Genomic DNA, 27,683 nt, shown 5'->3' on the forward strand with positions numbered 1-27,683 from the left:
TTGTACAGCAACAACCCAACACTTCCTGCACTTCCTGCAAGTGAAAACTCTAGCAATTTAGTGCTTGTAGCTGGATAAACACTTTACCAGAAATGTTCCTGCTCAAATATGCTCATTCCTGTGAAAACCAGAGTAGGAATTTAGGAAACAAGTGGTTTGACCTGTGCAGCAAACCTGTAAACTGCATTCTTTTTTTACAGTGTTCATTATAAAAACCCCAGTGTAGTCAAAACCAGTGCAAATTAGTTCATGATGTTGTTTACAGCAGTTTTGTGCTATAAATTGGGGTTTTTTTGATTTGGATTTCCTTGTCCAGATTTACATATGTACATCACGTTTGTCCAAGCAGACAGGAAGATATGGACATTGAAATTAATATGTAAATTCTGTTCAACAGATCTTAATTACTAATTTTCTTCTATAAATTACGCAGTTTTAAATGCTGGTCTTAGTTTAATTTTTCTCCACGAAAATTTGTCTTATCAGTGTGTTATTGGGTTCTAATTTGGGGTTTTCTGGATTGAAAATGATAGTTTATCTGTGAAACACTGTGTTTCATATTCATACTGCACTGTAAGCAGTATCTGTACTTAAAGTTTAGAAAAATGTTGCTGCTTTTACAGAAATGGCCACATGATAACTATGAAGGATTTTTCTCCAGGAAAAGAAATCAAGTAGTTGATGGAGAATAAAAGCTCTTAAAGCCCCTGTCCCAAAGAGGACATCTGGTAATAATTGGTGATTTTTAGAAAGGAAATGGAGGCTGTGTGTGATAGATGTGAATGCTTATTTAGCCTTTCCTTGTATATATGATGGTTGACATCAAGGAAATGCTGGGCCACTTAATTATTTATAATACTCAACTAGCTCCATCACAGGATTATATTAGCTACTTTATCTCAGGTTTTGCTTGGTGTGCAATTATTGCTCAGAGCCTTTTGCTGATCTGGTTTCTTTTTAGCTGGTTTGCATAAATACAGGACTTCTGTGTGATAGGAACAGTGTGATTAACCCTGAAGAAAAGCTGCATTTGGGGCTTCAATAAAGGAAGGCACATTTCAGCTTAAGTTGATTGACTGATAGAATTTTCCTACAATTAAATACTAACACTTGGATGTGAGTTTTCATAGCTGTTCTACACTTGCAGAACAACAAGTATTATTACTGGCAAGCAAGTCTTACTTTCTGCATAGTAATAGAAGCAACGGAATGCAACCAACATTGGTTTCTCCTGCAAATGCAGCATCTTGTTTTTGAGGGTGGTGTGTTTTGTCGCTGCTCCTAAGACCATGTTGTACATGGAATATCAACATTTATTTCAATTTTGACAAGTTTTATTGGGGAAGTATTTGGTACACTCAGAACAAAGAAAGTTCCTGTTCTGTAACCTTTCAACACCAAAGGGAGCACAAGTGTTTTGCAGTCTTGCCACAACTAAGGTGTGGGGGAGAGGCTGTCAGCAAAAGATTTAAGCAGGTTAAGGACTGAAAGATGTAACCCTTGATTTTTGAAAAAGCTGTCTCATGTGGAAATGCATGTGCAACTAAGTTTGAAATGTGGAATAACAGTGGACTAGTGAGTTGTCATCATCAGTATGTGCTGTGTTGGGATGAGCTCTGGTTATTATTTATCTTTATTGATCTGGAGTGAATTCTGAATTCACTCAGTGAATTTGCAGATAGCACTAAATTGAAGTGTGGTTCTGCTGGAGGGCAGGAGGGCTCTGCAGAGGGGCTGGACAGGCTGGATCCATGGCATGGGCTCAATGGGGTGAGGGACAGCCGGGGGAAGTGCTGGGTCCTGCCCTCAGGTCGCAGCAACCCTCTGCAACTCCAGGCAAGGTTTAAACTGGATATTAGGAAAAGTTTCTTCATTGGAGGGGTGGAATTATCATCTCTGGGAGCGTCCAAAAAACCTGTGGATGTGGCAGCTGGGGACATGGTTTGTGGTCAGTGTGGTGCTAGGTCAGTGGTTGGAGGTGATGCATCATCTTTTTCCAATCTTAAAAATTGTGTGATTCTATGACTTTGCCATTGTAGTTTTTAAAGATACTTCTGAATACCCAGTAATTTGGCAATAAAGAGGCAGGGCGCAGTTCTGATTGCAAGGAAAATGCTTCTTTAATTAACCAGTTCAGTGTTAAATGAAGCACCATCTCACAAAAAATAAGAAGTAAAGATAATTAATTTTTAACAGACTGGTTTTGGTTTTTTTTTTCTTCAAAAGAAGAGCTTCTTCAGCTCTCTTAATGCATGAATCTGTCCCAGTATTTGTTCTCATACCTCTTTCTGATGGTACTCATTGCATCAAATGCCATTGCATATATTGGCTCTGGGCCCCTTTCTGTGGAGTTGTCACTTTGCCCTGTGTGACTTTGTATTGGTGCAAAGCTGGTTTAAATAAGTGAAATGTAAATGACATTTTGAAGTCTCAATCTGGCAGAACTGTTTAGTTGAGTAACCAAAAAAAAAAACCCCAAACAACACCAAAAACTGAAGTATCTTTATTAACTGTTTTTGCTGTGACTTCCCTCCAGCTGAGCAGAAAGCTGGGGTATTTCTAATCTTTATGTAATGTGATGGGCAAGTCCTGCAGGGAGAAGACTATTTAACAAAAGTAAAACTTCCTTATTTTGCATTACACTCTGAATCAGAAAAGGCTACTTTTATCATTTGCAACTTAAAATACTGGCTCAAATACTGTTGAATACTGTTCCTTCTATGTAACTTATCTGTAAAAGGAACGTAAATTACAGTAATTTCACGAATAAAGCCGCAGCAATTTGACAAAAATTTTGGTGGAAACCCGGAAGTGCGGCTAACAGTCGGGGGCAGCTAATATGTGAATAATTTTCTGACATTTACAACCCCAGACGTGCCAGCCAGGGCGCTGAGCCAAGCACCTGCCAGTAAAAGCCGGCATTCCGCAATTGTTACAGTGTTACTGTGTTGCCCTGGCTCCCTGCAGGCAGCACGGGGGGCGGGGAGAGAGGCAGGAGAGCTCTCTTCTTGCCTCCTCTGCCGCAGCCCAGGAGAGAGACGGAGGGACCCTGCGCCGCCATTGCTGCGGTTCGGGGAGGAGGGGGGTGGGCGCGCCGCCATTGCCATGTCCCGGGGAGCCGACGGGGGCCCTGCGCCACCATTGCCACGGCTCAGGGAGCCGACAGGGGCCCTGTGCCGCCATTGCCGTGACTCGGGGAGGATGGGGGGTGCTCTGCCCCCGCCCTCTGCCGCCGTGGCAGGAGCAGGGGGTGCTCCGTGCCCGGCCGGCGCCGCGGCGCGAGCGGGGCCGGGGCGAGCAAACTCAGAGGCGGTGGCCAGCCCCGAGTGGCAGCGCCGGGCTGGACCACCTGGCCCCGTCAGCACCCCCTAGCGTGCCGAGCCTGCACAGCCTTAGTTGAGCCAGTAACCCCCGCCCTGCCGCGATTCTGTTAGTATTTGGCAACTTTGTTGCATGCGGGTCCTCGCTGCGAACGACAGAGCGGCTTATATTCAGGTGCGGTTTATTTATGGACAAAAACCGAAATATTTGCCAACACCCAGAGATGCGGCTTATACTCAGTGCGGCTTGTATTCGTGAATTTACTGTACAAGGTCAGCTGCACGAGAAGAAAGCATAAAGCTGCTGAGAGGGAAGTTGAGTGATGTTAAAAAAATAGCAAGGTTGTCGCTCATCCTTTTGTTACTTATGTTCTTTAATTAATTTTGGTTTTTTAAGAAGAATATAACAATGGTGTCATTGTACTGCCAGGAGCTTTGCTGGCTGTGGCTTCTGCTGTGGTTAATTCTGTCTTTCACTTCTATTCAGACAGAAATGGGTGTTGCTGCTGTTGAGGAGAATTTGCTATAATGATCCAGTTTTTTATGGAAATTTGGGTTTGGTGTGGCATCTACAGCATCAACTCATGGAAGAAAAATCAACTCCCATCTGGCAGATACTTCTGTCTGTAAATCTTCAGAGCACAAGTGGGATTAAGAAGTAATATCTCTGACCTCCCAACTCTTGTGTTTTAGGAAAAACAAGGGAGAATACACGTATACTTTTTTCTATGTGTTTCATGCAATGGTAAGTGTCTGACTGGATCTTTCTTGCCATTTTTTTTTTCCTCCAAGAAAGTCCATGGGACATTACCACTGATGACTTCACCAGGCAGTTCTGCTGTGCTGCTGCATCAAGCACAGAAACTGGGTTAGTCATGTGTGTGCTAAACTGGACCATGCTTTTTCTCTCTCTCTGCTTCAATATGCCTTCTTCAGGTAAATAAAAATGTCTTTATACAAAAAAAAAAAAAAAAACACACCAAACAAACCAAAAAACCACAGATGAGCTACTGTGCCGATCTATTTGCAGCTTTACTTGAATAAATGTTTCTCTGAATGTTTTGCCACTTAATTCCCTATCACCCTAATTTTTAGTTTCATGAGGCAAAGCCAACAAATAACAATTCTCTCTTTATTATTATCAGTAATAAAGTTCTGAAGAAAACTTACCCTAAAGTATGTATGTGTTAAAATACAGCATCCTGACCCAGCTAGATTTGTATTATTTCTTTGTCCCTGGCCAGCAGATTTTTTTTCTAATCAGGAATTCTGCTGAAGTGCATATTCAGTCTTCATTCCAAATAGTTATTTACCTTTGGGAAGAGGTATAAAAATAAAGATGAATAAAGCACTACAGGTTTTAGGCATCACAGAAATTGTGATGTCCTTATCTTCAGAGCCTTGTGTAGTCTCCTCTGGAAGAGAAGCAGCCAAACATGAGCAACCCCAACCTTGCCAGACTGATGAGTACAGATCTGCAGGTTCATGATTTCCCTACGCACCTTGGCTTGTTGTGAGAGTACCTTTCTGTTGGAATGAGGCTGTTATTGCTTTATATCCCCATGATTCTCCTATCCCCATGATTGACAGGTACAAAGAACATTGTTGAATTGCACACTCAAAGCTAGACTGGTCCATAGGCAAGTAAAGAAATTCAACAGATTTGGCTTTGAGCACTAAGCTTCCCCCCCACACAGACACAGAGCACACACGAAACATCAAATAACTTCTTGTCTGATGGTAAATGCCCATAATACCTTGACCTTTATGAATAACAAATTATTAGCTTTCCTGCTATGTCTTCCTTTAGATTTTCAATTGCTGCAGGGTTTGGAAAATAAAGCACAGGGTGCTTTGCCATTCATGCACAATTCTAAGAAATTCAGCTGTTCTGAGGGGCTCTATATTGATTTCCACTTCTAGCAGCATTTGGTAATGAGATTTTTTTCTTAGGTATTTAAAATAAGTTTATCTACACAAGTGTGTCTCTTCTGGGAGTGAAGAATTGATGAATGAATTGGGCATATAACCAAGGGAAAGCAAATAAAGCCACCCAGTAATAAGGTCTGATCTTTACACACCAAGTCCAATTTGGTCACCATAGAAAACTGTGTATTAAATCTTTTTTTTTTTTTGTCTCAGTGCTACCATGAGAGGTCAGGGTTTGCACACTCTGCTAAATCCTACCTCTCAAGCTGGAGTTTCTGCTACTTCAAAATAATGCTGTTCTTCTCTGCTTCCTAAAACTTATCTGATGATCTCATTCATTATGTATGCAGGGCTTTCCCTATACAAAAGTAAGCTGTAGAGTTAAATTCAGCCTGGTGTAAATGCAGGATTACAGTAATTTCACCAATACAAGCCGCACCAATTTGACCAAAATTTTGGTGGAAACCCGGAAGTGCGGCTAATATTCGAGGGCGGCTAATACATGAACAATATTCTAAAAGCTGCCAACACGGAAGTGAGAGCCCGCGGCAGCCCCAAGCCAAGCTGGAGCCCGGCCGGCCCCGGCTGAGGTGGGAAAGCCTGGCAGAGGCGGGGCCAGCAGTGCGGGGGGCGGGCGGCTGAGCCTGAGCCAGCAGGGCGGGGCAGGGGGGGCGGCAGAGCCCGGGCCAGCAGGGCGGGGGAGCCTGGGAGAACTGGGGTTAGCAGTGCAGGGGAGCATGGCAGAAGCAGGAAGCCCGGCAGGTGGGGCTGCCTGGCAGCAGGGGAAGCCCAGCAGAATCGGGGCCAGCAGCGTGGGGGAGCCCGGCGGTGCGGGGGCCTGCAGTGCCGGTCAGGGCGAGGAAACGCGGCAGCGGGGCGGTGCTGACAGGAGAGGGGGGCCAGTGAGCCCGGCGGCAGTGGCAGCCCTGCCAGCCGGGCGAGCAAACGCGGCAGCGGGGCGGCCGGTGAGCCTGGCAGCGGCGGCGGTGGCTGACCCGCCGGCAGGGCGAGTAAACGCAGCAGCAGGGTGGCCAGCATGCCTGGCAGCGGCGGCGGCGGCTGCCCCGCTGGCAGGGCGAGCAAACGCGGCAGTGAGGCGGTGCTGACGGGAGAGGGGGGCCAGTGAGCCCGGCGGCGGCTGCAGCACCACCCGGCCGGCCCCGTCGGCAACCATGAGCGGGCCGAGCCTTCCTGGCCCCGCCCCGAGCCAGTAAATCCTGCTATGCCGCGATCCTGTTACTAATTGGCCAATTTGTGAAAGCTGCGCACGGATTCTCACTACGAACGAAAGTGCGGCTAATATTCGGGGTGCGGCTTATCTATTGACAAAGACAGCAACATTGTCGAGGCACCGGAAGTGCGGCTTATACTCCGTGCGGCTTGTATTCGTGAAACTACTGTAATTGGCTAAGTTCGAATTCATACCAGCACAATATGCACTTCATGAAGAATGTGGTGCTTCTTCATGGAAAAGTACAATATTTTTTTTTCCTGAGTGCTGTGTACTATAATACTTTTGATAGGAAGCTTACTGCAATTTGTCTAATTTTTCTCTTGTGCATGCTAGATTCATAACTGAAGAATCTTCTTGTCAGACCCCCCTGTCAAATAGAAAATGGGTAATACAATTTTCTAATAATTTTGTAGCATTTAAATAATGTGCCAATTTGTAGAGCTTATTACACACAAATTTTAATAATCAAAACGTTGGTATAATGGACCTGCAGATAAAATCATAAGAGGAAATGCCATTGCTGTGCTTTAGGAAACAGAAATAAATACTGGTTGCTGTCCAGCTGCCTAAAGAAACAGTACTGTAGGAACAAGAAATCATAAAAACAAAGCACTTTTTAAACCTGTTTTGCATTGTCAATTACCATACTTTAACACTTTAAACAATAAAAAAAAGTTTGCATCACTTGATGATGCAACAATTAACATATTTGAAGAATCCGTAAGGTCCTTGCTAACTAAACATATTTGGCAGCTTAGCAAACGTCACAAATGACTGCAGCATCCATGAACTCGAATTCTGGCTGTGATTTATCCCTCTGCAGTCAGTCTGTAAATTCAAATTGCACATTCCTGGGTTTTGGACACTGCCTGACCCCGATGAGTCAGGGACAAAAAACCATCTTCAGTGCACAGCTCCACCCCAGATCACACGATTGTCTCCTTGGAGCTTCTTTTGAGGGGCTGCAGGCCCAGCAGGGACTGCTGGGTGGAGGGGACATTGGCAGATTTTGGGATGAGCAGCATCACCCGCTGATTGTTCCGACGCCACTCGTGGTACAGCCGGCAGTGGTACCTGAAGGACACCTAGGGACAGAAGGGACACGAGCCACCTTCAGGCACTGCCACCCTGCAAGGAGCCAGCTGGGACTCCAAATGCCTTTCAGTGGGACAAAAATGGGTGAAAACTGCTGAAAAGAGAGACCCACCATGTCCCAAGTGCCACAGCAGAAGAGAAAAGCAGCCTGTGCCCATTTTACCTCTCATTCTCCTTTTCCACAGTCTGAAAAATCAGACATCCCAACACTGCCCTTCACAAGAGCTGTTAACTCTTGTGAGAATTTGGGGTATCCTGTCTTGCTTCAGGTTACTAAACTGACAAACAATGTAATTGTTTGCAGGCAGTGTGTTCTACCTTGTAATACTTATAATACTGCTGAATGCATCAAAGTTGGGCTTGCACAGAGGCATGAGCTGACAACATGTGTGCCTCAATTTAGATTGTCTCTGAAAATTTGTTGTTGTTATCAGATAATTTCAACCTCACTGTGGAAATGTGTGACTGCTGTGGAGATGCAAGACAGCTTGGACCCATGTTTTTAAAAAACAGTTTACAATTTGTTTTAGTGGCAGCCAAGCGTTGTGGGAGTTGTAGCTGTGTTAGAGGATGTATATGTGCAGCTAAAAAAAAAAAGAAACAACAACAAAAACTAACAACAAACTGTAAATTTCGAGAGAAACGTGCCAAGTGATGATTGTTTTGCTCTTGAGGTGTGGGCAGGAGTTGACCCATGCACTGTATCCTTTCCTTACTGCAAAAAAGGTACCTTTAAATAAAGAAATGTATCTTTCAATGATGTCCTACAAGGGCTAAAAAATACTTTTTTTATTTTTTAGTTAGATCTTTTTACAGCTGTCTGAGGGAAAGCTATAAAGCTTTGATTTACTAAGCAGTTTTGCAAAGACAGCTCTTCAGCTCTTCAGATTTATTCCCCCAGCTTCCAACCACCTCTCCCCGCCCGAAGGAAAGCAACCTGCATCTTCTGTTTCTGTGGAGCAGTGTGTATGAAGGAATGTGGGAAATCTCTTCTCTGAAGACACTTCAGGAGCAGCAGAAACCACTTGGAGTAGGGAGGAGGCTAAAAACACCCCAACATCTGGAAAGGTGGATGCCCTGTAAAATGCAGTGACAGCTTCAGGAGACTGAGCTGGAGCTCAGGCTGGGTTTTCAAGCAGCAGAACGTGAGGTTCTTTGAGTAGTAGCTGCATTGTTAAACCAGGCATGTATATTATACAAGAGAAAGCAAAGTGTGGCCCCGAATTCTTTGTTTAAGTACCAATCCCCTTTTTGTGTCTGGATCTTTCTTCTTGGTAGACAAGATACCTTTTTTTGGTGTGTGTGTGTGTTAAAAATACAGAGTAAAAAGCAGCAGTGTTTTATGGATAACTTGTCTGTTTTAAAGGGATGGAGGGATAAAACAGCTTCTGAGATGCTAAAAATAGCATCCCTCCTGCTATTTACTGCTCACTGGGATAACTGTGATGTGTAAATAATCTCTATGCCAGCTTTTGCCTCCAGAGAAAGAAAGCTGATTTACTGGAAGTAAAACAAAGTTTTAGTTCTCCTAATTTCCCCAGGACCTAAAGGAATATTGTATCACCTTGTGTCTAATTTACCCCACAGCACTGAACCAATTCCCTGCAGAGCTGAAGCTATGTAACAGGATTCTCCCACTTCCGAAGGCATGTACTGCTGAAGAACTCGATGGAATTTACACTTCTCTGTGTAGGACCATTCCTTCCTGCATGACAAGGGGAGCCTGGAGCCCTCCCCAAGGCAAATCCAGGCTGGGACTTTCCTACATCACTGAAGGAAGGGTCATTTTGCCTCTAAGTTTCAATCATTTGGTGATCCAGTCCCCTGAAGGCCTCCCTGCCTTGTCCTGCTAAGGTGAACACAGTGCTTCCTTAACCCATCATCTCCTACTGCCCCAAATAACAATTTAGAGTGGAATTACAGCTGAGTGAGCATCAAAGATACTGAATTTCAATTAAATCAACCAAGCTATACATTTACATCAGGCCCACTATCATGTTCTCCAAGAGCCAACAGCACATTTCTTTGTATACTTTTGAAGGGGTAAAATTTGTGAAGTGAATAGAAGGGATTTTTTCCTCTTACTCTGAAAATGCAATACCCGGGGATAGGAACAAAAATGGAGATGCTGCAGTCTCAGTAAGCAAGGTTGGGTAAGTCCATGTGGCATAGCTAATTAAATCCACCTGAATCCGCCTTCTACCACTTCCAAAAATTTTGGTGATGGTGAATTAGGTGCATTAGGCAAATTGTTCAGCATTTTGGTTTTTAAAGCAGCCATACACAAAGGAAATTTGAACAAAATTTGCTTGTATACCTGCCAGGTACATCTACACCCAGCACTGCAGGAAAAACAAGTGTGGCCTCACTGCTGGAGTACATGGCCTATCCCAGGAGAGTGCTGCTGCTCCACAGAAAAGCAGAAACAACAAAAAGATGGACTGCACTGAGTTGATGAGGCTGAGGCAAAACTGAGCATTTCCTCCTGTCGAGCACTGCCTGCACTCCTCTGTGGGTGAAACAGGGCTCACAAATGTGTAAATGAGATGTTCCCTTTCACAGCTTTCTTGGAGACACTCGTGAGGAAGTGTGGGGGTTTTGTGTTCCCCTCACATCTCGTTTTCCTCAGGGCTCAGCACAGGGGGTTTCTTCCTCCCCCAGTGCAGTTTTTAAAATGTGCCACCTCCTCACCAGCTTACACAGGTCCAGATCTGCTGGAGGGGGTCTGGGCTATAGCACAGCCATACCCAGGGAGGGGCAAAGCTGTGTGCTGGCCCTGTGGGATGTGGCCATGCCCCAGCATGTGGGATGTGTTTCCTGCCCTAGCAGCACAGCCTGGCAGCATCTGAGTGCAGTGCTGCGAGTGCTCCCCCTCTGCACCCACCCTGCTCTTCCCATAAAGAGGTGTGAAACATAGAACGCAGCATTAACCTGGGCTTTTCAGTGAGCAGGGCTGGATGAACACCCATTTTGACAGCTGTCCCCTGTGTTGCTCTCATTTCTGCTGGGCCAGCTGCCTGTCAGTGCACTGGGGCCACTAAATTATCTGAGTTCAACAGCTTGACACAGAACAAGTGGCACTCAAGATGGATTGGCGAGTGACTCGTGCTGGTGTTCAGGATGCAATTCAACCTGCATTGCAAAGGCAGCTCTGCTTCTACAGACTCGGGCACATATGTGTTCTGCTTCCCCCACATCTGACACTTTAGAATTGTAAAATTGACAAGATGTTGCTGTTGGCCTAATGTTGTATTAGAATAAAATCTGAATCCTCTGTGGCAGCCAAGCTGTTCCTAAATCTTGTGTGTGTGCGTGTGTGTGTGTGTGTGCTGTGCCTTCACCCTTTGCACATCACATTTGATGAAACTCCCTCCTGTAGCATCCTGAACTCCTCCATGCTGATTCCCTGTCTCCTTCCTGCCGTCCCCACTGATGTTTGGGATTTGAGAATCCTTACCCTGAAGCAAACTGTCTCTCTGGTGTTCCAGGGGACTTGAATGGTGTGGAAACAAGAGGTTTCTTGTAGGTGCAGTTTGCACTTATCAGCACAGAAGCAATGCCCCATGCAGTGCTCCAGAGCACTTTGCACAATTACAGTAATTTCACGAATACAAGCCGCACTGAGTATAAGCCGTTCTGTGTTCGCAGCGAGGACCCGCGTGCAACAAAGTTGCCAAATAGTAACAGAACCGCGGCAGGGCAGGGTTTACTGGCTCAGCTCGGGCCATGAGGGCTCAGGGCTGCCGACAGGGCCAGGTGGCCCAGCTCGGCGCAGCCGCTCAGCGGGGCTGTTCAGGGCCGGCCGCCGCTGACACTGGGCTCGCTCGCCCCAGCCCGGTGCTGCCCCACGGTGGCGGGAGTGCACAGAGCCCGCCGGCACCCGCAGCAGTGCTGGGAGGCGGGGATGTAGCCTGCCTGCTCCTGCGGCGGCGGTACGCGGGGACGGAAGCCCCCCAAGCCGCGGGGCCAGCAGCACGGAGCCCCCTGCCTTTCCCCGGGCCACAGGGCCAGCAGGAGAGAGCCCCCACCTTCCCCCGAGCCGCGGGGCCAGCAACATGGAGCCACTTGCCTCCCCCAAGCCGCGGGACCAGCAGGAGAGAGGTGCCCCACCTTCCCCACCCCCTGTGCTGCCTGCACAGAGCAGCTCCACCCGCCACGCAACACAGTAACCAATTTGTAACAACCGCATAAATGCAGGGTTTTACTGGCAGGAGCTCGACTTTGCAGTTTGCACTGACTTGGTTTGCACTTCCGAGGTTGAAAATGTCAGAAAATTATTCACATATTGGTTGCTCCTGAGTATAAGCTGCATTTCCAGTATAGGAGCAAAATTTTGGTCAAAACGGTGTGGCTTGTATTAGTGAAATTACTGTAACTTTCTCGTTTGCTCTTCCTCTTTTCCCTGTGAGTAAACAAAACTCCTGACACTTACCAGCGTCCAAAAGAGGTAAATAGTGAAGAGTGCCACAGTGAGTGCAATGAGGCCGACAGCTTCCAGCCTACTGCTAAAGTGCAGGTGGTCCACGGCTCCGCGCAGGCACAGCCACCCGGACACTGTAGCCAGCGGGGTGATGAACAAGAAGCACACCATGTCCCCAAAGAGAGTCCTCTTTTCGTGCTGGGGGCCAGGGTTCCTCAGCCACTGCAGGCAGAACACAGACAAGGCATGTGAGGCACAGTGAGGCTATTTCACCCTCAGCTCAAGGCACAAACCCATCCTTCGGAGGACTGAGCGTGGAGCAGGATCTGGCTTTGGGTGCTCCTAGGGAAGCCTCTCACATGCCTGCAGGTTTTTAATATGCAGCTGTAGAGTTCTCAGCACTTTTCCTGCCCTCTCTCACATTTCAGAATAATAAGTCAACCCTTTCTTGAAATTCTGTTTAGTCTCATTCTCAGGAAGAGAACTTCTAACCAGTTTTTCACCAGAATTTGAGAGGCATAACAAAATACAGACCAAACAACTCCCTGAACCAACTACAAGGGACAGACCTTAGGGCAACTGGTCTCTTATGTGATGTACCTGCTAGATGTACTAATTGATTAACCTTATTAAATTCCTGTATCACTCATGTGCATACCATACTTAGTGCACTTGAAAGCTTTCATTAAGGAGGTGTTTTTTACCTTAATATTGTTTGCAAGGTTTTCCTTTGTTTTTAGGCAGCACTAGAGACCTGAATTTCTCCTCCTTGCTTCCTGTTGGTGTTCACCTCTAGCTGTACCCACCATATTTATTCAGCTGTGGTAAAGGTTGTCTTGAGAAGTGTTTTATGTAGTGTAGCCCCTAGCATTTGTCCCCTGGCTTCTTTGAAAAACTCCCTTCTTAATGTGTAAAGGAGCATGCAGAAAATGTTTTAACATTTTCCATGCTATTTTAGGATTTTTATATTTTTGTTTTTTTTTTTTTTTTTACATTCTGCTCATGAAACTCGCAAAGTCATTTTCAACTTGTTTTCAGATACCCACATTTAAGCAGAGTTCAATGCACACAGGTTATTTTTATTAAGAAGGTATATTAATCTTGAGAAACAGAGTGCCTGAAAGTCAGTTGCTGAAGCAAAGGTTAGGATTTAACAGCTATCAAGCGCACATGCCCACTTTTTTATAAACAGGATTTGAGATAGCAGACGTGAAAGAAGTTCCTACAACAGTAAAAAACCCCCGAAAACCTCTCATCATTTAAGTCAATATTTGAACAGAAAAATTACCCAGCCCTGTAATTTTTGCCAATGTGAGCCACAGGGTTTGGTCAAACCTGCTCTACAGCATCCTTTTATGGGTTTTTGGGGCCAGCAGAACCAGATGAGGCTCATGCATCCCTGAACACTTTGGTCCTCTTATTTCTCCAAGTGTGTTACACGTAGCAGTAGAAGTCCTGTCTCACATACAGCTCAGGAATTTAGATCACAAAAAATATGTTCAGAAACTTTTTTTTCTTTGCAGGCTTTTCTTTGCAGGATGCAGGCTTTTAACTTGCTTGAATACTTCTGAAATGCTGAGGGAGTGCAAAGTGCTTTAAAACCAGCGATGCATTACTATGAGAAAGAAGTTGTAGGGAAAGATGTCAATTAAAAAGGAAGGTTCAATACTGGTTTTTTCCCCTCCTTAGCCAGGGAAAAACAGTAACCAGACATGGTCAGTTTACCCCAACAGCAGATAAGCCCCCACACAGCCATATCCTCACCTCTCCACCCCATCAGTATGAGGGGAAAAACAGCAATAGGCTGCAAGCAGAGTTTTCTTCGGCAGAGTTTGTGCAAAATAAGGGGACATACATTCACATTTAAACACCTTTTTATTTTACTGTAGCTTTAAAGAGAATGCTAAACAGTAAAACTTTCCTTGGGGCTTTCAATCACTCACACTACTTTCCTTGGGGCTTTCAATCCATTGACTTACAAACAGCCCCAAGGGTTTATGCACAACAGCTCCAGGTTGTATCTGGTTGCTTCTGAACAGGGCTGACTGCAACATTCCCCTTGTTCCATTTCCAGGAGTCCCTGCAGTGTGAAACTACCAAGAGAACAAGAGGAACTTAAAGCACCTGACAGTAGAGGTTGTGCTTTTGAAGGTTTTAAAGACTGCAAAAGAGGTTTTGTGAAAAGCACTCGTTTAAAAGGTCACCTAGAAGAGCAACGCCCAACATTTGGTCAGTTCTTTTTGACTTCGACAAGAATTGCAGGTGTTCACCACTTTCCCAGGACAGACTTCAAAATTTTGGCACCCATGCAGCTCAGGTAGTGCAAGAAATAATTCCTAGTTCTGAGCAAAGCGGAAAAACATCATGAGTGCAGGGGAGGAAGCACCCATGTCAAGGCATGTGGTGTTGTCCCCACCCTGTGACTGTCACTAGTGCAGTGCAACCTGAATTAAAACAGCATTTTTCACTGTGCCATCAAACCTGATTGAAAGTTTGAGCAGATTAAAATGGTGTGAAGCTGCTTCACAGGCTGATGGCAGCTCCTTATGCCCTGTGGCACATGAACAAAGAGTTAAACCCAAGCAATTCAAGTATTAGATGAGGCTGTGACAGGCAAGAGTAGTTATTAAATAATAAATAAAGCCATCACAATTCCACAGTCTAACCTGAAAAAGCCAGAAGGATTTAATTAGCTAGCTCTGAAGTATAAGTCAAAAGCAAAGATTAAGCAATTTCAGTGGTTGTACAGATTTCAGTCACAGCACTTATTTTTCTCCTGAAGTAGGGTACACTTGCTTCTAAATCTGCTTCTGTTTCCAGATTCCAGTCATTTGTTTTGGGAATGGAATAGGCACTGTCAAGTTGCTTTATAGCTAAAAAGCTAGGGCAGCAAATCCTTTTGTGCAACTCATAGCCACACAGGGATCCTAATAAAGCCCTGAGCTGATTAATTACTGTGGCTGTAGGGTATGGACTACCCTGCTGGCCAAGAACGAGAGGTAAGGCCAAATGAAGCTGTCAGATCTGCACTGTGACACTGTGAAATCCATCCTATTAAAATGTGTCAATCTGCCCAATTATTTCTGCAATAAGTTCTGACTCTCAGAGTGATAATTTCCATTTAGTGGAAGGTGGGAGGGGTGGAAATAGAGATTATAAAATGGTCGTGTTTGAAGTAAAATGCTGGCCTGTCTGGCATTTTCTGAAGAGCAATTTGAAAGTGATCAGTGTTCCCTGCTCCTGATCCACAGGCAGCTGGAGCTGGAGTAACAAGACCTGAAATTACTTCAGCAATGGCAGCAAAAATTATTTCAAGAACTTTAAGCATAGCACCTGATGCAAAACCCAATATCTGCTCATGATTGAGACAAGCCAAGAGACCCTTTGAGAATCCAGCACCTCAGAAGATGGGAGTTAACATTTATCTCAACAAAGTCACTCTCTAAATGTGGCATCTTGAGGAATGCCAGAAGGGAGAAGTGAAGGGGGCCACTGGTGAGGTAAAAGGGCTGCTTAAGTTGGCTTAAGAGCAGATGGATAATAATTGTCCCCAAATAAATTTTGGATAAGAATCAGAAAAAAAATCCCCATTCTTCAGAGGATCCAGCTCTGGAACAGCCTCCCAAGAAGAGCAGCTTAGGCTACAACCCTTAAAAGCCGACACAGTTTTGAGAGGAAATTTTCTTACATCCTGAAAGAGATTTTTGATGCACTGCGTTTGAATGGACCAAACACTGTGAACACACCTGGGGCTCCTCCACCCCACACACCTAATACACACAGAAAGATTTGCTGCAGCCACTTCACAAAGCAGAGTTGAAATTGGAGAAGGAAATCACTGGAGCAAGCAGCAGCCAAGGACCCTGGAGAGGCTCAGACTCTCTGAATTTATCTATCTCAACTAAAATGAGCTGCCAGCAGAGCACTGCTGTAAAACACCTCCACAATTCTGAGCTGCCTCGCCACTGCCAAAGGCCAAATCCTGGACGTACTCATTTCTACAGGTCTAACTTCAATTAGGTGACTCACAAATGTAAAAGTAAAGTGTGTGCACAGTGTTTTTCCTGATCAGATCCTAAGGCTACAATCTGTTTCTGCTGGAGAGCCCCTTCTGGTTCAGTGTATTTTCCTTGGAGAAGTGATTTTGAACACTGCTGGAGTTACACTGCAAAGCTGAAGGACAGTAAGGAATTATCTCCTCTAAACTCATTGTCCTTTGAGCAAAAAATGGCTCACTGCACATCAAAACTTATCAGTTCATTTTGTAATTTTCACGCTGATGGGTCAGCAGCGAGTCCTGGTGGAAGCAGGCTGTACACAAGCTGAAGTGCTGGAAATTACTGTAGTTTCTGGTTTTGTGCCAGCAGCCACCAGTGGGAGCATTCTCCCTTGGGCTTTAAGCACAGATAGGCTGATATTCTCTCTTTTTTTAAAAAAGAATATTTCTTCGGAATGAAGAACATTTTGAAAGATCAAGAGGACCATTTTTGTTCCTCCTCTTCACATTTATTGCCCATCCCCCCAAAATTGCATCTGAGGCTTTTTTTCTTCCTGACTATTTTTACTCAAAATATTCATTTTAACATTTTTCAATGAAATGTTTTGAAACTTGACTTCACTACATGTAACTCAAAAACAAAATCTCTCAGACTGGAATGGTATACGTGCTTGTTTTCAATGTCATGAAAGATTTTGGGTAACTTCCTAAGTTAATGTTTTGCCAAGGAAAACAAACATTTGACAGTTACTTTTTGGCTGAAAAAAGCATTTATGCTTCAGGTTTTGGGTCTCCTCCTTACCAAACATTCTGTTAGTGGCACAGTGATATTGTCTTCAGTAGGTGCCTTTAGAAAGGCCATGGTGACAGCTCACAGAGATGTTGATTTGGTCTCAGAGGCCTGTGTATTTGAGAGTTGGAATTGAAATTATTTGATCTCTGTAATGTTATTCTGCAAATACCGTGGCCCCTTTGTAAATGAGTCTGTTCTTACTTAAGTTTAAGCCCTACTTTAACTCAAACTGCAGGGACTATTTTAAACATGGATGTCTCAAAGAGCCAAGGCTTCTTTTTGAAATAGCAAATAAATTTTGCTATGTCTGCATGCTTCTGAAATGGGAAAAATTACATTTTCCATTGTAAGGATGGTGTATGACGAAACTTTAATAATTTTTATTTTGTTTTGTTTTCTAGGAAGGGTAAATCACAGCACAGACAGCTTCCACCCAGGATTGGCTCCTTATAATGAGGAGATCACCACAGGCTGTTGCTGTCACGCTATGTGTGATCACCCACAGCTGGTCTGTGGGTTAGAGAGGGTTAATAAATGAGGTTTGTTTTGAGAAGCATTCTCTGACCAAGGCTGTTGGCATGGAGACCAAGAGAAGAAGGAGAAAAAGAAGATAACTAGGAAAAACACCCCACAGCTGTGGAAAATATTTTTAGAAAGGTCCTGGGAAGAACAGGGGTGGAGAACTTTCTACCAATGATTGTTATATTGACTAATTATGACCAAAGAATAAAGTGTAAGTTGTGTAGAGGGTATAAAAGACGGTGCACTGTTGCAATAAACAAGTATTGACCTTCTGAAGTATAGTGTGCATTTTGTGTGTTGTGCCTGCCTCTACAGTGACATCACACCACAACTCAGTTTTCAATTTGGACATTGGGTCATTTGCCAGCTGAAAAACAGGAGCAAGAAATTGAGCAGAGAAGGCAGGATGCCTGCATGGGTCAGCAGAGACCTGCTGGCCAGGAGAAAAGGAAAGAAGCAAATGAACAGGCAGTGAAATCAAGGATGGGTGACCTGGGAAGAGTCTGGAGATTAAATTCTCCAAGAGGTTATGGAGGGTTGGGGTCAGGAAGGCCAAGGTGAGGCTGGAACTGAAGTTGGAAAGGGGGAAAGATTATCAGGACATTCTACAGCTTCATTAAACACAAAAGAAAGGTCACAGGAAGTGTTTTCCCCACTCCAAACAACTCTGGCAAACTAGTGACAGGGGTTGGGGAGAAGCCTGAGGTTCCCAAAGGCTTTTTTGCCTCAGTCTCCAATGGCAACTTCTCCTGGCAGCCCTCTGGAGGGGATGGAGAGCAGGAGGGGCACCGGGGAGCAAAGGCTCTGCCCCCGGAAATGGCTGGTGGAGCTGCCACGGCACTGTCCATGATACTGGAAAAGTCCTGGCAGTCAGGTGAGATCCAAAGTGACTGAAAAAAAGGGAAATATTGCATCTATCTTTATTGTGGGTTTTTTGGTTTTTTGTTTTGTTTTTGGTTTTTTGGGTGTTTTGGTGGGTTTTTTTGTTTTTTTTTTTTTTTAGAGTTGGGATTAAAAGTTTAAGAAATGTTATTTTGTGTTTGGAATTAGACGTTTATTAATTTTTATTCTATTATAGTGAGTGCTACAGTACTTTAATAAACAAGTTTAAAATGGCAATGCATTTTTTACAAGGTTTTTTAAGCTTAAACTGTTTAATTTAGAAAGGGCATTTAAACTATTTTTGCTTTTAATTTAATAATTAAACATTTGTGATCCGCAATGCACGTTTTTTAAATTTAATTATAAAAGTACTACTTAGACTCATGAAGAAGGTGCAAAAAAAATTTTTTTTTTTTTGCCCTACAGCTTCCATTTTATTTTTTATATAATACTATGTTTCAAAACCCCAAATTTAAAATTTTTTACTACACTATATTACACACTTTCATTTAAACAACACACTAGGGATTTTAGTCCCATTACTCAGTTTTGGAAACCTTCTCCATGGGGAGGGATGGATTTGATGAATGGACTGTTGGAAGTGTCCAAGGCCAGGCTGGATGGGGCTTGGAGCACCCTGGGATGGTGGAAGGTATCTCTGCCCAGGGTTCCTGCCTCAAGGATGAGCTTCCAGGTCCCTTCCAGCCCAAACCACCCTTTGGCTCTGATATACAAAGCTCCACCAAGCAGCAATCATGTTGTGGTTCATGGGTGTGGTACCCAGTTTTTTACACATACTCAGGTTCTAAAAAAGGATTAATAATTCTCTGGCAGTGAAAACAAATAGCAGAGCTTGCTAAATGGCACTATAGAAATCTATTAAATGTCTTGCAGGTCCAATTACACAATTGCATAATTTTTTTTAAACATAGCTCACTGCTGTTCTGTTTTCCTGCTAGCCACTTTTAATTTACAGTTCTGGAGATGCTTGTATCAGTTAAAAGATTTCAGGATGTGTCAAGAAAAAAAATATTTCTGTGGAACTATGGGAAAAGCTGTGTTTCTTTCTATCTGTTTGTATTTGCAATGCTCTCATTCAGTTTTGTCTGCCTAACTGTATTCCCAGTTAGGCAGACAAATGCATGAAAGAAGAAAATCAACAAAAATCACATTTCACATTAAAGAAAATAAAAAAGAAAAGCAGATTTTGCTATTGGCAATACTTATTTCAAGACATTGCAAATATCCTGATCTACAAGTTCAAATATATGAGGAACCAAAGGCATGATAGATAACAAATGCTTGATAGGTTTACAAAAAGACAGATGCAATACATCTTACCACTTCTCTTTTCCTAGAAAATGTAAACTTTGACTGCCTCCCATAAGTTGTAGGAAATGCCACCAGCAGAAAGGACAGACATAGATGACAATTGGGCAGTTTAAAAGTATTTTACAGGACCATGATGTGCAAAGAAAAGTCACCAAACCCATTATCTAAAACAAAAAAAGCTGTGCCTTTGAAAACTCCAGCACCTTTCCCCCATCCTGTCCATTCCTGAAGCAAATCTGGTTGATCAGTTACATTCTCCTGGGAACTTTCCTTGAGGTTTTTTGCCCTTTATTGTTATGAACTTAGGAATGAGCAGTAACAGATGCGATGGTTTGATCTAGTCTGTTCACTGACAAGTAATTTATTTTTTTATGGAGAGTGGGTTACTCTTGTTTGCACTCCTCCTGCCAGTACTATAAGAAAGATTTGTGCATTCTAGCAAATCCTTGCTGCAAGGAACATAAACCAGCTACTTAATTTCTCTTTAAAGGAGAAAGAACATTCTGGTTTGGCCTCTGGACTTCACTCCATTAGGAATAAATAGATTAAAAGAAATGCATCTTGGAGAGTTTATGGTTTTAAATATATGCTGGGGAGTTTATTACTTTTTCTTATTTTTTTAATACTTTAACTCAAATATACTTCTACTGGAAATATACATGGTTGCTTCAAACTCTCCCTGTGTGAGTTGGTCTTGGGGGGGATTATTTTCACAGCCAAAGACAACTAGATAGAGACAAAATTGTCTCTATCACCTTGCCCTTTCAATCTGCCATTTTTTGGGTCAAGAAAGGAAGGAGGATGGGCACACCTTAATTATCGGCTCCCAGCCATAACATGCTGTATGGACACCTGCAGTTCCTCCAAACTTTGATTTATGAAAGTTTTCCTGGTTGGTGTCTATGCTGAGGAACCATTTATTTTCCTGGCTTGAGGTGTGATCCTTTTATAAACTACCTGCAGCAAATCTGGTGTCTGTTCATTACAGTAATTTAATGCTAATGACTTGCTTCACTGAACAGTGGAGAGGAAAAATAAGTACAAATAATCCAAACAGATAAAAACATCGTGACTCAAAGTCTTGCACAGGAAACAAATTCATATTTCAGTGTAAGGCTTCGGGAGGTTTTAATTTGTAATGTAAGCTCATCTTAAATACTTCATGCATAGGTGTACATTTTAGAGGGTTTTAAAATTTATTTTACCTTACTGATATAAGCTCTATAGCCAGCAACACAGCAGGCAAAAACTGAAGTTAATTTCTGCCCAATATTGCTGTGATTATCCTGACTTTATTTTTTCTCCTAGGCATGCTGTTTTGCTTATGAGCTTGGTATTGTTAATTAAGTGCTTTCTCTTTGTTTGAGACAGAAAAAAAAAGGTGAACCAATAGATACCAAATCCTATTTGGTTTAAAACATGTAAATAACTTAGAAGCAATACAAGCCTGATTTATATGGTCACATAATACTCTTATACCATTTTTATTTTGTAGCTGGCTGTTCCCTAACATTTTATTATTGCACATAAATATATTTGTACTGCCACATTTTGTGCCTGCTTCTGCACTAAGCCAAGTGGAAGCAACACAGATGCAATGTGGAAATTGAAACGAAGATGATACATAATACTTACATAAAGCTTGACTAATCTTTATGCTGAAACACAGCAAAAACAGCTACGTGAATAATGCCACACACTCCCAATGCAGTTCTTTTTCCTGTGGATTGGCTGCATTAAAAAGGCAGCTTATATAAAACTGGAAGGTCCATAAAAATCATTCATGGAATTACTGCAGTTTGAGGTTTCACTGTGGTGGTTCGAGGTCCTTGGCTGGCTTGTCACAAGGGATATCAGCTCTGCGCAGGGTGGGTTCAGACCCTGACTCCTTTAACTGAATTTTGCACTATTGTGAATGCTGAAGGAGAGTTTTAATCACCACCATAGTGCTTGATTCACATTCCCAGCGTGGAAACACAAATATTTTTTGGGAGAATAATGTGAGTCCAAAAAAGGAAATGAACCAAGAAGCATCACCAATTTATTGTTGAGAGGATGGGTCTGCCTGACAGGCTGCACAACCATTTCCAGCTGCTGTAGCTGGTTTTTGGGTTTCATCAAACAGTCAGCACACTGTGCATTTCCAGGGAGAATATTCTCCCTCAGACAAAAATATACATCCTGTGGCAGAGACAAAGGAGAAGCACAGAGCTGACTCTGGCCAGCTCCTCTGCTGCTTCCATGAGGATGGGCACAGGGAGGAAGGAACATGGATGAACCATCAGCCACGCCACTTACTCCATTTAAAGCTCACTGCTGCTGTACCCTCTCCTGCTAACAGCAGGAATAAATTCACACATGACATCTCTAGATAAAATTAGTAAAATGCCTCAATTTGTTTCCACTGAAAGAGATTTCTTCCACACCCATGTCTAAGCCAGTAGGAAGCAGTGAAGGGACTAGGAGAAAACATAATAGCATGCTGTTTTCTTTTCTTTGTTTCTTTCTCTTTCTTTCTTTCTTTCTTTTCTTTCTTTCTTTCTTTCTTTCTTTCTTTCTTTCTTTCTTTCTTTCTTTCTTTCTTTCTTTCTTTCTTTCTTTCTCTCTTTCTCTCTTTCTCTCTTTCTCTCTTTCTCTCTTTCTCTCTTTCTCTCTTTCTTTCTTTTGACCCTTTTGGAAAGAGTATGATATGTCTCAGAATAGTCAGAAACATGTGGGAATTTCCCCACCCCCGCCAGTGGAAGCTCTCTAGGAGAAAAGATCAATATGATGACTGATTGCTTCAAGCATTGCTTCACTACCTGTCACTGACCTCTGAATGGGATGTATTCACTTTGTGAGACCAGGGCCTGTTGAGGAGTTACTGGATAGGTTTTCAGAGTCTGTGCTCTATTAATCACTTTATGAGTACAATAGCCCCTCTTGACCTACTAAAATACCTTGGTAAAACTCATCATTCACCTCCAGTGAGAGGAGGACCATTTACTCTTTCCATTATTTAGGTCAGGGGAATCTTTGGAGAACTAATTACCTCACAAAATGCAGAGAACTTTGACACCCCACTCCAAAACCTACACACTGAGGTGTTAAAAGTAGGTGGCCACTCTGGCTTGTCACTCATCCAAATGTTGCAGCAGGGTTTTTGTGACAAATGGTCCTACTACACCTGATAAACCTCCTTCCACGTCCTCACAGTCTACACAACACAGAGAGACAGGCATGAAAGTGCTTTTAGGACACAGAAGACAACGGAGTCTGGCAACTTGAATCTGCTTTGGGAGCTTCCAGATTTTTGCTGCAATTATTTCAGTGGGGAGGTCTTCGTATTTCAAAGTATTGTGCACTAAATAAGTAGAAACTTCGAGGACAAACTTAAATTACACTGACAGAAATCAAGAAGTTTGATTATTTTCTGCTTAATTTGCCCCCTGGCACACAGCTCATTTTACTTACTCTTTGTTTATGTTGCTCTCAGCTTTGAAAGTACATCTTTATTTTCCTCCTAAACTGAAAACACATTCCCTTTGTAAGATCACAATGGATTGGGGTGTTTTATGACCTTCCCTGCAATGTCACCCAACTATAGATTTCTGCACTAAAATACTGTGGGTGTAAGTAGCTCAGAAGTCAGAAAATAATGACTAGTAAAGATAAAAGCACTTAGCTATGTTTCAGAAATGTTCTTGGTCAGGGTTTTCATTTGTCCTCAGCTGAGAAACAACTGGCAGGTTTACTATTATTACTCTAAATATCATTGCTGTTGTTTCTATTAATTATTAGTGCTTCTGCCAAAAAGAAGCCTCATTTCATCAGGGCATAATCAAGCAACCACAGTGCCCAAGCTTGGGCAGGGTCAGCTTTACTTTCAACTCCTTCCATCATCATCATCATCATCTCTGGCCAGCACCACATCCAATTTGTGCAGCACAGTCCTCACCAGGAGCCATCAGATGGGAACAATTTCAAGAAGCTGGGCTCTAAAATCAAACTGTGAAGGCTCAGCATCACTTATCTTTCTTCTCAGAGGCAGATTCAGAGTGGCATTGTTCTTGCACCAAAGATGAGAGGAGAACCAGGCAACAACCTTAACCATCTGGCCAAAACTTGCTCTGGGTGCAGGACTTGTGCTAAATGCCCTGTCATGCACCTTTTGTGGGGGATCCTGAGGAAGAATGAAGATATCCTTAGGCTTAGACACAAAATGTGCATGCCTATCTTTACTAAAGCAATTTCGGTAGTCTGGAGCTGCTCATCCACTTCCCAGCAGTAAGTTTTGTCTTCTGTCCTCTTACCTGTGAACAGGAGAGAAACAAAATGCTGCTTCCCCCTACCCATTTTTAATACTTCCCTTCCACCAATTCTGACAGAGTTTAAAGAAACAATTAAGACGCACAGAAAAACACTTTATCCTGAACCCAAGCTCTGCATGCAGTGCCTGTGTCACCAACAGGTACAAAATGCTTCTTCTCATTAATTTTGTCCAAGGTTATTTGTATTTAATTCCAAAAGAAACCCTAACTTTGCTTCATCTTTTTCCAAAATTAAGTAAAAGAGGGAAAATGTCATTAACGGTGTCAAGAGACTGAACTTGGTTTGGTTTCTTTTCTTTTCCTGAGGACCACAAATACCCTAAAACCTGGAAAACTTCATGAACCTCTCACCTGTAGTTCTCAAAAACTGAATTTTCATTGATAATGGAGAAACAATTGTCCAATTCACTGTCAAGTCAGGCACATAGGCAAGAAGAGCCCAAAAGATCACTCACAAATGTCTAAACATGCCAGACACTGAACAAGCTCATCCTTCTTGTGGGCTTGACATGTAAACTGGGTTTCTAAGGCTCCTAAGTTTGTTGCACTCAAAAGCAAGAAGAAAAAAGAATAATTTCTGACCTATATTTAATATGCCAAGTGCAGACACTTGCCCTACATTCCACAGAAACTGCTGCTTACCCCTCTTCCACCCTTGGCCAAGCTGGCTGGCATGGCAGGAATTTGCTGCACCACTTATTTCCCAAAACTCCACTGAGGTTTGCAATGAAACAAGCCCACCAATCCCCCTCTAATAATTTGTTTTGATTTGCTTCAAAATGAGTCTTGCTGCTCCCTGAGCTCCCACCCTCACACTGCCAAGCCCCAGTGGAGCCACAGAGGATTTGTGATGCATGAGGGTAGGCATGGATTTTTGCCAGCAAAATTATGTCTTGGGCTGTAATGTAGGATGTAACCAAACGTATGTATTCTATCACCATCTGTTAAATACCAGGTGGGGCATTGTTCTTCTCCACAACCCATCCTTCCTCCAGGGATTTATCTTCTGCTAATGGCCCACTGAGTCCCACTGTAGGACTGATAAAATTACTTCATCCCACTGGGAGATGCTCCTGTCAGGGAGAGGAGCCAAGCCTTTCCTACCAAGAAAAAAACTGAGATTTTGGGACACCAACAGCCCTTTTTCCACTGGATTTCAGAGGGAAACCAGACCCTTCTACATCATCAGTGGACCTGCAGAGGAAAGCTGAACCTTCTGCAGGAGCACTGAACCACATCTGTCACTGCAAGAAGACTGCAACCACCATTTAATGGGACTGCTACCAACATCCTGCCTGATAGGGTGTCAGGTTGTACTCTGACTCTGTCAGTGTTTGGTATTATTTGTATTACTGTATTTCTATTTTAATTTTCCTAGCAAAGAACTGTTATTCCTATTCCCATATCTTTGCCTGAGAGCCCCTTAATTTCAAAATCATAATAATTTGGAAGGAGGCGGTTTATATTTTCCATTTCAAGAGGGGCTCCTGCCTTCCTTAGCAGACACCTGCCTTTAAAACAAGGAGAAACCAAGATTTCAGGGCTGTGCCCACCATGTACTGACCTCCACCAGTGGCCTGGGCTTGCGTTCCACTGCAAACCTGAAGTGGCAGAGCTCGCAGTAGCTGGTGTTGGAGGAGGACAGCCAGTGCTCCAGGCAGCTGCGGTGGATGGTGCCCAGTGTCCCCGTGCACTCACAGGGGGACAGCAGCTCCTCGTGGCTGCTGCCCTCGTGGCAGATCCTACAGATGGGCCGGTCATTGAAGGGGCTGCTGCAGGACAGGAAGAGAAAACTGCTGGTCAAGGCTCGTGGCAATAGGCTCTGTTGTCTGTCACGGGCTAGAAATATTTAAGAGCATTGCACCCTGTAATTTGTAATCCAAGCTGCTGGACTAATGGTTTAAGGTGATTTTCTTATATTCTTGTTTAAAATATCTCTTCTTTTGGGGTGGGGGAAAAGTGTAGAGTGAAAAACTCATGTCAGAGTGGCAGATGAGAGGCAGAAGACCAAGTCCTTCTGTATTTTGTATTTCCCAGCTCTTGACAAAGTAGTGGTGTGGCCGCCTCAGGAAGCCCCAAAGTGCATCAGAGAGGTTGTAAATCGGCCTCAGCTGGGCACTTGTTATTGTAGTGGTGATCCCCTGACCTAAATATTGTTTTCACTGGCCAGCAGTAAAGGACTGCTGAAAGAACAGTGCCTTGCCCTGTAGCACCCTGAAGGCAGGGCCACAACTTCAGAAAAGCACAAGAAGGCAGAAACCTCCTCTCTATGGAAAGGGTTTCCCTTTCTTTGGGGCAGCCCACAGGCAGGTGGAGGAGTGATACAGACAGAACTATAAAGAACTGTGCCAAATACATCCCTGCTGTGTGGCTGCAGGTGGGTATTTCTTCTGCACTGCTTTAAGATGCATGAAGTCTTTCAGCTCACCACCAGCAAACACAAATTTAATTGTGACCCAAGCATCAAGTCTGGATAAGGCCAAACACATCAGAAAACTCTTTCTTGCTTCTAATGAGAACAAGGCCAGCCCGAGGCATGCTGCAGAGACGAAGATTAACAATATATTTCACCACTGATCTGCCTCTCCAAATCAGCAGCAGAAAAAGCTGGTCAATCACTCGGACAGTGACAGAAGCTGCAATACTGGTACTAGAAGCAGCTTGTCTGGCTGCTCAGAACTCCAGCTAGGGCAGTGTTTGGGAAGTGTGATACATTGTGCAGCATGATGGCTGTGATGCTGGGATAGGGGTTTAACCAGATGGATTAAATCACCCCTCCTCCTGCCCCACACATACCTCTGCACGGCAAGGGTGCGCACGACAGACGAGAGGAGCTGCCCATCCTTGGAGGACACCTGCATGACATACTGGGGGGGACAGCTGGTGGTCAGGCCCCCACTGCTGCCGGGCAGGCTCTTGCCATCAGGGGCCGGAGGGCGTGGGCACTCTGGGGACACTCCAGGCAGGTGGCTGCAGCGGTTCGTCCTCATGGCGCTGGGCAGCAGGTCCCCATCTAGGCAAACCAGGACAGGGAGCTGCTGTGGGGCACATCTCTCCTGCCTGGCCAACACCAGGTGTGAGAAGCAGCATCCCTCACTCCCCACCCCAGATTTCCCACTCAGCAGGGAAAGGGGGTTTAAAACAGCAGGTTTCACCAAAAAACCCCAACAAAACAGTCTGCACATTCCACAAGCAGCAAGCCAGCAGCCCTGCTTTCTTCTCTCTTCAGACTCTTGAAGTCATGAGTGATAAATAGAGAGGCTGAACCTTTTGTCACTCCCCCTCCAAATGTTTCAAAGGAATATACAGTCTCCAACCTGTGCACTTTCAAATTTAAAGGCTGCCACTGTCTGCCAACAGGGAAAGTTATGTACTGGAGGAGAGAAAGGCTGATTGGCTTCAAATCCCCTTTGAAAACACTTCACTGCTGCTTAGTGTCTTCTATCACCAACCCACAGCAGAGCACAGACCTGGCAATTAATCCTGTACAGGGTTTTAGTCACACTAACCTGCTTAATCACAGCCTGTGCGCAGCAGTAATTTATGCCACAAGGTGAGGCAGAAATCACAGCCTGCCTTTCTTCTCTGCTTTACTCTTTCTCACATCACTCTGAGGGTGTTCTGCATGTTGCTTTCAACCACGGCCATTGGGTAGGAAGGGTTTGTGCTGGGAACAAGGAGCCTGGGCAGCTCCTGATGCTTTGGTGGGATGGATGGTCCTGGCTGGGTGTGCTTGTTGTGGAGGATCCCAATTCCAACCAAGCTGTGTCCCTGCCGCCTCCCCCTTCAGGTCAGCCACCAAAAACACACACTCAGGCTGGGTTAATCCCTCTGCAAAAATGGGGAAGA

The 27,683-nt window shown here is 44.0% G+C and overlaps 1 protein-coding gene across 4 annotated transcripts in view; it reads right to left on the bottom strand.

The window, feature by feature from the left end:
- Window positions 1-3,526: 3,526 nt before the first annotated feature.
- Window positions 3,527-27,683, bottom strand: part of MARCHF3 (membrane associated ring-CH-type finger 3) — a 60,854-nt gene continuing 36,697 nt past the window's right edge. Inside the window, exons 3-6 of one of the 4 annotated variants that reach the window (XM_033086627.1) lie at window positions 26,631-26,847; window positions 25,399-25,606; window positions 12,011-12,220; window positions 3,527-4,633 (exon numbers count right to left, since the gene is read on the bottom strand). In XM_033086627.1, coding sequence (XP_032942518.1) covers window positions 4,613-4,633; window positions 12,011-12,220; window positions 25,399-25,606; window positions 26,631-26,824 — 633 coding nt within the window. In that variant the 5' untranslated portion in view covers window positions 26,825-26,847 and the 3' untranslated portion in view covers window positions 3,527-4,612. Of the gene's footprint in view, window positions 4,634-6,583; window positions 7,569-7,588; window positions 8,656-12,010; window positions 12,221-25,398; window positions 25,607-26,630; window positions 26,848-27,683 lie in introns of those variants that run through there. The other 3 variants (XM_033086625.1, XM_033086624.1, XM_033086626.1) reach the window with 3 other exon arrangements.

The sequence above is a fragment of the Catharus ustulatus genome (assembly GCF_009819885.2).
Source record: "Catharus ustulatus isolate bCatUst1 chromosome Z unlocalized genomic scaffold, bCatUst1.pri.v2 scaffold_29_arrow_ctg1, whole genome shotgun sequence".
NCBI classification, from domain to species: Eukaryota; Metazoa; Chordata; class Aves; order Passeriformes; family Turdidae; genus Catharus; species Catharus ustulatus.